The sequence below is a fragment of the Pongo pygmaeus genome, chromosome 1 (assembly GCF_028885625.2).
Source record: "Pongo pygmaeus isolate AG05252 chromosome 1, NHGRI_mPonPyg2-v2.0_pri, whole genome shotgun sequence".
Classification (NCBI taxonomy): domain Eukaryota; kingdom Metazoa; phylum Chordata; class Mammalia; order Primates; family Hominidae; genus Pongo; species Pongo pygmaeus.
The window spans coordinates 153,048,500-153,059,497 of record NC_072373.2 but is presented as its reverse complement, the minus strand read 5'-3'; the positions used below and the strand labels follow the sequence as shown (position 1 = coordinate 153,059,497).

At 37.0% G+C, this 10,998-nt stretch overlaps 1 protein-coding gene across 1 annotated transcript in view; it reads right to left on the bottom strand.

Moving 5' to 3' along the window:
• Positions 1–4,234: 4,234 nt before the first annotated feature.
• Positions 4,235–10,998, bottom strand: part of PIGK (phosphatidylinositol glycan anchor biosynthesis class K) — a 127,391-nt gene continuing 120,627 nt past the window's right edge. Inside the window, exon 11 of the mRNA XM_054480412.2 lies at positions 4,235–7,726. Coding sequence (XP_054336387.1) covers positions 7,610–7,726 — 117 coding nt within the window. The 3' untranslated portion in view covers positions 4,235–7,609. The remainder of the gene's footprint in view (positions 7,727–10,998) is intronic.

Sequence of the window (10,998 nt, the reverse complement as noted above, 5' to 3'; positions counted from 1 at the left end):
TGTGATCCTCCAGAACTGTCTATTGACAAAGCTGAGCAACATGTTCACTGTAAAGAAGAAATTCTTAAAGGGTTCAGCTCCATTATCATAGAATGGTAAAAAGTGGATTGGGGGTTGAGACAATGAGTTGATAACTGGGAACAGTACATTCCTTTAGCTACTCATTTTCCATATTTACCCTTCACTCATGTGAGTTCTGTACAATGAAGCACTCTGTGTTTCCACCTAACAAGATATTGCTATTCTCACAAGTGAAGAAATTCTCATCCTTCACAAAATAAAGAGATGCATAGTCCTAACCATCACTGTATCCATGGGCAGCTATAGTCATCACTCCTCAAATTCTATCATAGTTTCATTGATTATTTTCTTGCCTAAAGACTATTATGTACGGTTAAGCACCAATAGTTTGTGTAAAAACAAAAATGGAAAAAAGAGAAACAGTCTACACACATAAACATATAATAGCCAAAGAGAAAATACACAAAGCCACTACAGTCCTCATTTCAGTAGCTGGGCACAAGGCCATAGTTGATACCTCTGGCTTATATTTCTTTTGTCCTTGGCCAGAAGCTCAGCAGGTCAATTCTTTATCCAGTAGAGGGACCTAAACCCTCCTTCAGAAGGGTAAAGTCCAGTCATCTGCCTTTTTATTTTTTTTTGGTTGTTACAAGAACTGCTAATGGGCACCCCAGATAATCCCCTGGATTCCACATAATCCTCCTTCTCCCCAGTGTGTAGCAGCAACTCAGTTTCCCTTTGATAATTGAGATCAATCACTCCAACCAGTGAAGCAACTCCCTATTTTTGGCCTGTTGGTTTAGTGACATAAACAGCCTCAAATGACCAGGTGGCAATGTTCTCTTCAAATTCAGTGAAATTGTTGTGTCTCCTGATGAAAGCATTCTCCCTCTTGGGGGCAAAGACCTCCAAATTAGCAAAGCTCAAAGTTTCCATTGGATTTGGCAGTTCCATCACCGATAGCAGTAAAGAAAATCATTTCAGGGGAGTAGTGGGAACAGAAGCCAGATTACAAGGGGGGTTTACAATGAAGAGAAGGCAAGGCAGGGAAGCCAGTAAGTGAATGCAGCCCACTCTTTCAAAAGAAAAGCTATGAAATTAAGTAGAGGAGAGCTCTGTAAAGCACTTAGAAGAGGACACAGGATTTTGAGAGGAATTTTTAAAATGAGGAAAACTTACACATCTTATAAAATTCAAGGGGAAGCTCTTCTATGTAAAAAGAAATTGAAGGAAGAGATGAGTAAACAAGATCCCAAAAGGGATGGGATCAATAACTCAAAGCAGAGGCATCTCTGCCTCAGTCTCTGAGCCCAAAGAAGTGGGGTAGGGGTGTGATGGGAGAAAATAAAGGCAAATTTGTAGGAGGTGGAGCAGGAAGTTGAGCTGGTTACCTTCTCCCAGTTTAATTTTCAGATTACAAAGCAAAGCCTTTTGATGAAAGAACTAAGTTGGTAGAGCAGGAAGACTGAAGAAAATGCACAATTTTCAAAAGAACAATAGTGGAAAATAGAGAGGGGCAAGAGATAGAGAAATCTAATCTGGTTATCTATAAATCATGACTCAAATTTTACTTCCTCCTTGATGTGTGCTCTGCCTCTTCAACTGATAGTAAATAAAAGATTAATAATATATCTATATAGCAATTAAAAACAGAAGTTTCTCTTTAAGTGCCTGTCCTATAGCTCTTATACAGTACTCGTCATTTTCTGCTATGTAGTTTTTTTCCTTTCTAGAATCCACTTGTAATTCTTTAATGAATTAGATTTTTGTATCCTTCATAAGCATCTACTAGAGTGTGTAACTCATTAACACAGTGTTTCAATAACTAATTGTTATACAACAAACCACTCTATACTAATGGAGTAAAATAACAATTTTTTGTAATTATTTCTTTCATGGTTCTGGGGATAACTAAGTGGTTCTCACTTGGGGGTCTCTCCTGTGGTTGCAGTCAGGGAACATCTGGAGGCTCCTTCCTGCACATCTCTGGAGTGTGATGTTGGCTCCTGGCTGGGACCTCAGCTGGGGGGCTGCCCTCCACAATACACATATGTGACTTCTCCATGCGGCTTGGGCTTCCTCAGGGGATGGTGGCTGGGTTCTGAGAGCAAGTGTCCTAGAAAAGAGCTGGGCAGGTGTTATAATCCTTTTTATGATCTCTGAAGTCATGCAGTAGTATTCGGTAACACTCTATTTATTAGAATTAAGTCACTAAGGCCAGCCCATATTCAAGGGGCGGGGAGTTTAGACTCCACATCTTGATGAGAGGAGTGTCAAGGGATTTGAAGATACTACACATATAAATGCTAATTAGCTGCTTGTTTTAAGCATTTATTACATTTTGAAAAAGCCTCAGAAAGAAAGAGAATGAGAGTGGTGCACAGTCTTACAAGGTCTGAATAGAAGTCAGGAATAATGCTAAAGAGTCAATTAACCCATAAAAGATGCTATCCATGGCTGCTTATTTCGCAAGTGTTTGTGATCTTCTTTTACAATCTCTTTTTAGGAGACAAAATTGAGCTATTTTGTCTAGAAAGTTGTAGTAGGTCAGTGCTTCTCCTACTTTACGGGCACACAAACTCCTGGGGATCTTGTTAAAATGCAGATTCTAATTCAGTAGGTCTGAGGTGGGGCATCACATTCTGCATTTCTAGGAAGCTACAGGGGGGATACTGCAGCTCCATGAGCCACCCATTGAACAGCAAGTTAGCAGAAAGTAATAAGGGTAACTGCCTAACTCCTGTGATCCCATCCTTCTCTGGGAGGAGCACTAATGGGGTATGCCACCAGAGGTCCTTATGGGCTTACAAGACCTTAGCCCTCTGGCCTGTGAACCTGTGATGCCAATAAGGTTAATCTATTCTTCCATAAGACTTGTAGAACTGGAATTAAAGGAAGACAGTAATTTACCTCTCTCTTGTGGTAGAAGCATGGGATATGAGGCTCTATCCATCATGTGAGAAAGCCAGTTTCCAGGAGGAATAAAGGGAACACAGAGAGAGAAAGAGTCCAGGTGATACTCCCGTGCCTGATGAGGCTCAGACCTGACCCCACTTCTGAAAGATTATACAAAATATCCTAATATTCTTCTGGCAAATTCCCCTCTTGGCCTAAATTTGTTCTACTTGGGTTGTTATCATTTGAAACTAAAAAAGCTCTAACAAAGGGTAGGGAAAGTAGGGGATATGTTCTCTTGGCAATGTAATGCTCACTGTTTTGCAGTACTAGATTATTATCCAGACGTCTACAACCTGAGGGTGAGGAAAGACTGTCCCTTAAATCATGTTAAAGGTATGTTCCCAACAGAGTGGACTGAATATGAAAAAAGAAGACAGTGGAACACTAAGGCTGAGGGAAGATGAGAAAACCTCAATCTACCTAAAATAGGAGAAAAATCTAGAAAAGGGAGGCAAGAGAGCCTATGGATTAAAATTGTTGGATAGTATCAAAAGAAACTGTTACCCAAAACTTAGGCCTGCTGAAAACAGATGGGAAAAGGACAGTCTAAGAATAGCAAAGCTAATGTTCTCTAAAGAGTGACCAGACCCTGGGCCTGAATGGAAGTTAAAAGCAAGATAGTCCTGCCCAGCAAAGAACAAAACATTGACTTTTCCTATATGTCGGACACTGTGTGATTTGCTTTACATTTATTTTATTTTTTTTTTTTTGAGACGGAGTCTTACTCTGTCGCCCAGGCTGGAGTGCAGTGGTGCAATCTCGGCTCACTGCAGGCTCCGCCCCCGGGGGTTCATGCCATTCTCCTGCCTCAGCCTCCCGAGTAGCTGGGACTACAGGCGCCCGCCACCTCGCCCAGCTAATTTTTTGTATTTTTAGTAGAGACGGGGTTTCACCATGTTAGCCAGGATGGTCTCGATCTCCTGACCTCATGATCCACCTGCCTCGGCCTCCCAAAGTGCTGGGATTACAGGCGTGAGCCACCGCGCCCAGCCAATTTGCTTTACATTTACGACCTTATTAAATGACTGCCCTAAGAAAGTTTCGCTCATGTCCATCCCTGAAACTCTAGCACAGTCAAAGCTGGCACTACCATAGTCAAAAGACAGAAAATTGAACATGAGTCATATCATGTGATTCCCACCTGGCAGACCCTATGACTGGGTATACCTCAGCAGGCAAATCTCAGAGTCCTCTGAAGTCTCTGACACTGCAAGCTGTGCAAGTGACACAAGAATGACACTGCCAACTTTCCATGTTTGGAGTAAATAAATTTTTAATAACCAGTTTCTTGGTTACAACTTCATCTATATAAATCCCCTTATTCTAGGATCTACACAGTTAAACCTAATATTTCACAGCACATTTCCAAAACAGTACATTTTTTACACTAAGAAAAAAAAATAAAAGCCTGGTTACCACCAAGGTGTATTGTCCATGAATTGAAAGGCTTTCCTATTTAAGTAGCAGGTACATGTGTAAATAGGGCAGGCAGCAACAGAACAGCAATATTGGAGAACGCTTTCTTTGTAGTAAATGCCCTTGAGTATGAGATGTGACAATGAAGCAATAAGGCCAATTCTATAAAGCAAAAATGGATACTGATCTCGTTATTTTATAGCCATACCTTGTAGTATGTTTATAACATATTTCTTTCACATGTTAAAACAGTATCTACGAAAGATGGGCTTAATTTTGGTAAAGTCAACTGAAAAAAGTTATATGTTAATGCAACATTTGTTGTAAAGATTCCAGAAACACAGGAGTCAAAATTTCAAATTATGATTCCCACAGTAACTGTAACTCTGGTATACAACATACATAATGGAAGAAATGTTATCAACATATACCATAGTAGAAAATACTCAGTAAGCAGAAACAAGCTGAGTTATGCTTCTTGTGGGAATCATCATTTTCAACTAGCTGGGAATATATAAGAATCAAAACCATAAATGCATGGATTATTTTTTGCATTTAATTCTAATTTTTCTTGATCCAATTTAATCAGCTTTGTATCCAAACTACATTCTCCTTTCATAAACTGCAAATGAATGTCTTTTGTAATTTTAAAATCCACATCATTTGATTTCTTTTTCTCACACAGGCTGCCTTTGCAGGATGACATCATTATACCCTGTCCCTCCCTGAAATGTCAGGACACATCTGCTGGGATTCATTTATCTACATTCCTTTTCTCTCTGAAGGACACCATGGGGGAGGAGAAAAAGAACAGCAAAGAGAACAAGAATCACATTGAGTAGCTTAGAAAGCTACGTAAGTGCACTGTGACCATTAACTTCCCCTTTGGTATCCCCCTAAGCCAACATAAGAACAATAATGCCACCATATATTTACAATTTCCAAAGTGTTTAGTCAAAATATTATCTCATCTGATTCTCACCACAACACTGTGAGAAAGGCAAAAACAAAACACCTTTCTGTTGTTCAGCTTTTGTGACTCAAGTAGAATATATTTAAGGATTTGTTTTTATGTTATTGTTTAAAGTGTAGGCCATTTAATTGCACTGACAATATTTCCTAAACATACTCATCTACCACATGCAGAGGATTTAGTTATTATGAAGGCAGAGTATGCTCTATGTAAAAAGATTATGGTTATAAGTGAAACATTTAACATATTTTAAGCTTTTGGCTTTAACTATATTCTGAAGATTCAATAATGAAACAGAGGAATAACTGCCCTTTGAAATTCTGCCGAAGTAAAATTTATCCTGAATATTTTATCCAGTATTACTTTTCCCAGTTTGGTTTTAACTAAAAAGGGCACCTTCTACAACCTCTGAAGACAAATCCTTTTACTTTCTAGCAGTCTTTACCCATCAGGGTATGTTTCATGATATTCAAACTAAATTACTTTGGCTCAAGAACAATCATAATTTCTTTACCACCCTAAATAGCTCCACCTCACCGTGGTGTCCACGACCTTGTATGAGTGTCTGGAGAGCAACAAGGTCAATCTTTTTGTGTCTCAGTGCTACTATAATCAGTCTATTCAATTGCAAGTTTATTTTCCCTTCTTTTCATGTACAGAAAGATCCTTCACATAATCAGACAAAATTTTTCTTCCTCATTTATATAAGACATCAATAAAAAGATCAATTAAAATAAAGATTCAGAGCTGGCAAAAAGCCTCAATATCATTTGTTCTAACTAGGGAGATAACACGGTCAATCCTTCGCCTGTGAAAAGTATGACAATCTTGCATGCAATTAAAAGGTAATATTATAAGTGCAAAAGGAAAAACAAATCTTAAGGAATATTAATTTTAGGAGGTTTTCTTATGGAGGAAGAGTTGTCTTAATGTTACCTACAATTATAAACAAAATTATAAAAAAAATCTTCACACTGAATAAAGATGAACACATAAATTCTTGCATAAAACAGATAAGACACTTGAAGGTATCCCCCCAGACATAAATACTGAACTTTTAGGCTTTTCCTCTACTCATATGCAAAAGTTTGAAAAGAAAAAACAACATCAGGGGTTGGTCATAGCACAGTCTCAATATTATTTCCAAACTAAAATGTCAGTGATGGGGATATGAGCTCTTGCATCTTACCAGAGACCAGAAAAGGGGCTTACTGCCTTATAGGATACATCAGCCAGACATGAAGGCTAGGCCATAAGCGTACATTTTCTTCACAGGTCCATCCACTTTATGGGATTTTTCTCAGGGAAAGTATAGATACAGCCAGTGGGCAAGGAGGTTTACCTAAAACAGAATGAAATAAAGTCCTTGTTGGTTCTCTCCTTCAAGGTGGAAAATGAAGAGGACATGACCAATTCTAGAAGATCACAGAACGCTTACAAATGAAAAACAATGGCGTATGTTTCTCTTGAGCAGTCAATTTGTGAAATTATCAAAGGTCTAAAATTTCCCAAATAAACTGGCAACATACAAGGTCCTGGAGATTGTCAGTGCCATAGATTAAAAAACCAATTTTTCATCTTTGCTTTTAATTAAAGCTGCAGGATTCCATGAGTGACCAGCAGTAAAATATTAATACATTAAAGAATAAACCAAAGGAAAACGTTTGGTACAATGTAAGTGGTCCAACAATAGAAGACTGTGAAATGAATTAAATATTCATATAATGAATACTATGCAGTCATTCACAATGTATTTTTGAGAGGGAAAAGGTTGATAATACATTGTAAAATAAAAAAAGACATTACAAAATAGTATATTCCATATGATCTCCATATTGGGAAAAAATATGTGCATAAGTCAAAAGATTGGGAGGATATACAAAAAATAATTAACCGAAGTTACTTCTGTTAGTGAGAATTTAATGTCTTCACAATTTTTTCTTTTCCAAATGAAAAGGGGATAAGCGGAAATTACTATTTTCAAAAACAATCAATGTATTCTGATCTCTTTGTCTCATTTGCTTTTATAATACACAATATACAAAACTGGAATATATTTAGTGCCATTAAGCAATTGCATTAACAGTTATTTTTCTTCAAGTTATAAAATTAATTGTTGATTCAAATTTAGTTTCCTTATTTCCAATTCACACAAGAGAAACACATTTTTAAAAATATATAATGACATAAATTATTATCCAAGTTTGCAGTCTTCCATGCATTCTTCATTCATCATCAAGTCTAAAAAATGAACTTCATATGCTTAATTCCATAAGTTTTGAAGAAAACCATGATAATAAGTGCCCATAATCCCAGAATAAAGCCCCCAGGAGGATGCCAGTCTTTCAGCTTCGGTTTCTGCAAAACAAGAATAACATAATAAATTTTATAACAGGTAAATAATTCAGCAATCAATAAAGCAAACATTGATGAAAAAGATAAATTTCACTGGTTGTGCTTGAATGGGGACTAGTTAGTCAAATTAAACACATTGGGATAGCAACAATGGTAAAGACTTCAGACAGGGTAAATATCCCACAGGGTAAACTGTTTCCTAACAAAGATCAGTTTCAGCTTATATTTTGTTTCCTCAAAGAGTCCTTCCCTGACTACCTAATCATACCATCTATCCTCACTCAAGTTACTCAGTAGCCTAACAGTCTTTCTCACTTTGGATTTATATATTCATTAATTTGTCAGTTTTATCTATCTCTATTAGACTGTAGTTCCATGAGGGTCATCTTATTATATTCCCAGCATCAACCTGCCATAATGCTTGCCATTCAGGAGGCATTCATATGTGATACTGAGTAAATCAGTGGAAGAACAAACGCTACCCAATTCCATTCAGCTATTCAACACACACTTGTTTGAGGGCCAGTGCCTTGGGTCATGTTTTTCCCTTGAGGTAGAATGCTCCTTAACCTATTAATTGTGCCTATTCAAAACTCACTAACTCAAATGCCTCCTCCAGACTCTCCCACCTGATATGTTATTTTCTTTGAGTTCCCATAGTACCTGAACTATAACTCCTTCTATTGTTACTCCTATTCACTATTATATTTATCTTTATCATTTATCTCCCTGCATACTCCCTGGGATCAAAGTCCATCTAAGTCAATTTTTTATCCCCCTTCTCTATTCCCCACCCCACAAGTGTCATGTATGCTTTTTTGTCCAGCAAGACCAGTCTTCTCCATTTAGTTGTCATTTCAACAGCTATATTACAGCCTTGTAATTGGAAGTTTGTGACGATCTCTTTTCTACTTACTGAATTACTGGCCAAGAATGTAATGACAGTTATGATATTAGAATCATATTTTAGACTATAGGGGAGAGAAATAGTAAGCTAAAATTTGCTTGAGTCATCATGTATAATGTCCATCAATTCAAAATTAACTTTTCAAACTAAAAGGAAAAAAAGCTACCTCAATATTTTAACTTGAATCATAATGCTAGAGTTTTCAGAGCTTTTAATCAAATGCTTAATATAAACTGACCTACCAATGTTTAAAGTGGTTACATTCCATCTTCATTCCTATGCTTACCCTCAACCTCTACCGGTCCGTCCAGAAAACTCCCTCAAAATTTATCCCAAAATATTAAATCCAATTTTCCTCATGTTATTTTCCACTTAAGAGTCTGCAGTGGCTTCCACTCAACAATGTGTGATGATAATGGCAAAAGTCCTTGCCCTCTAATATCCTACAAGATGGTAAGTTCGGTGGTTCTCAAACCATTTCTAATGGCAAAGCTCTTGGAAGTTACAGTGCTTTCTGTGCAATACTGTGACAAATCTTAATTCAATTCCAGTAGAAAATCTAGAATAATTAATAAAAAGCAAAGCTATATTAAAGATAAGTAATATAAACATCACAAGCATATGTCAATGAAAAAATAAGTGAGTAAACTAAACAAGACTACTGCTCAGTTTTTGTCCTGTTTATTTTCTACTAGTCAAACAATTTGTAATTCACACAAAAGGGTTGAAAACGTTTAAGATCTAAAACTACTTTTCCACATATCAGGAAAAGATTACCATTATTCATTATTAGTGGAAGCACACTTTTATACAACCTATAGATATTCCCTGAAAGCCCAGTTTAAAAGCACTGACCTAGTTTGAGAGATCAGATACTGATTTTCCCTAACAACTAGGAGTCCCTGATTTATATGGCATTTAAAAACACTCACACTTAGGTTACTACTGTAGAAAAGTTAAATACATATTGTCAAAATCTGGCACCAATGTAAACTCTTAACTAAGGAGAACAGGCTATAGACAATTGTTCCATAAATCCAATTAATGAACTTCACAGCTAAAAGAGTTAAGAAGGCATTTAAACCAAGTCATGTTTTTCAAAAAATGGTGAACATCATTTAAGCTCTACATTCATTAGAGATTATAGAAACAATAATCAAGTAGTTAATAGCAAATCTTAACTCTGCAGCTGTAATAACTCCAGTTACTTTCCAATGAGATGGACTCCCTGAGGTTGTAATTTTACTGTTAGATCTTAAAATTAGCAGCCAGAAACAGTTGCCAGAGATAAGACAACTATGGAAAAAATAGCATCTTTGAAAGTAACTATCATTTTTCCAAAGATTCAACAACTAGTCCTGGCAGCTATTTCGACCCATTATTCTACAGGCTGGCATGGAGAATTCTGGAGGCACTTCATTCTGGTCTTTCAACCTCCTTGACAGGTATGTGTTTCACATCTAGACCACTGATGGCCAGGGTAGGAACAAAGAGAAAGTCAAAGTGCTATTTCTCCAACAGCAAACTTTAAAAGTAACAATGGAGGACTAAGAAATATATGTAATTTCTGCAAAATTATAATGGAACAGTAAACTTATTCACATGATAACACTGCATAAGCTACCAAAAGCAGCAAATCCTGGCCTTTCAAAACTACTCTTTGCAGTTGCTATGTTTTTTAATGTTCATTCAATACATTTTCTTGATTAATAAAAAATGGAAAATGCATTATGAACTAAATGCACTTTGGACTCAGCTTAAGAAAGTATCTGAATAGAATCCCCTAGTGCAGTCTCTCCCACCTTCTCACAATAATCCATACAAAGGCACAGAAAAAGACAACAGCACACCCTACCAAAATTCAGTTAACCTCTGATGAGAAATCTCTGACAGTTTCACTATCTGAAAGTCCCAGAAACAAGGATTAGAAACAAATTAATGGTAGGCTTAGTTTTCTGTTTGGTATACACCATGCAAAGGCTTGCTTTGCTCTGTGAAACACAATACTTCTGCAGCTGAGTAAGGGACTTTAGCTCACTCCTTTTTTCCACCTGCTGTTTAACAGACACAGTGCTTATGCAGTAGAAAGATGGATTTATGAGGCAGCCAGAGTTGTGTAACTCATTCCCAGTTCCCAGTGGCACACCTCTTTATATGTCCATTTAAATATAATTCCCAGCAAACAATATGACAAAAGGGTAGAGGGGCACTGACAATGGTTCACTGCTTCCTGGAAGGCTTAGTATCACAGGAAAAGCTCTGCAGAGACCAGAAAATGCAGGGAAAATACTGTTAGTAGTACATGTTTTAAAAATATGGTTTTTTTTCCATATACTTCACCTTTTTTTAAGTGCCCCAAAAAACAGGC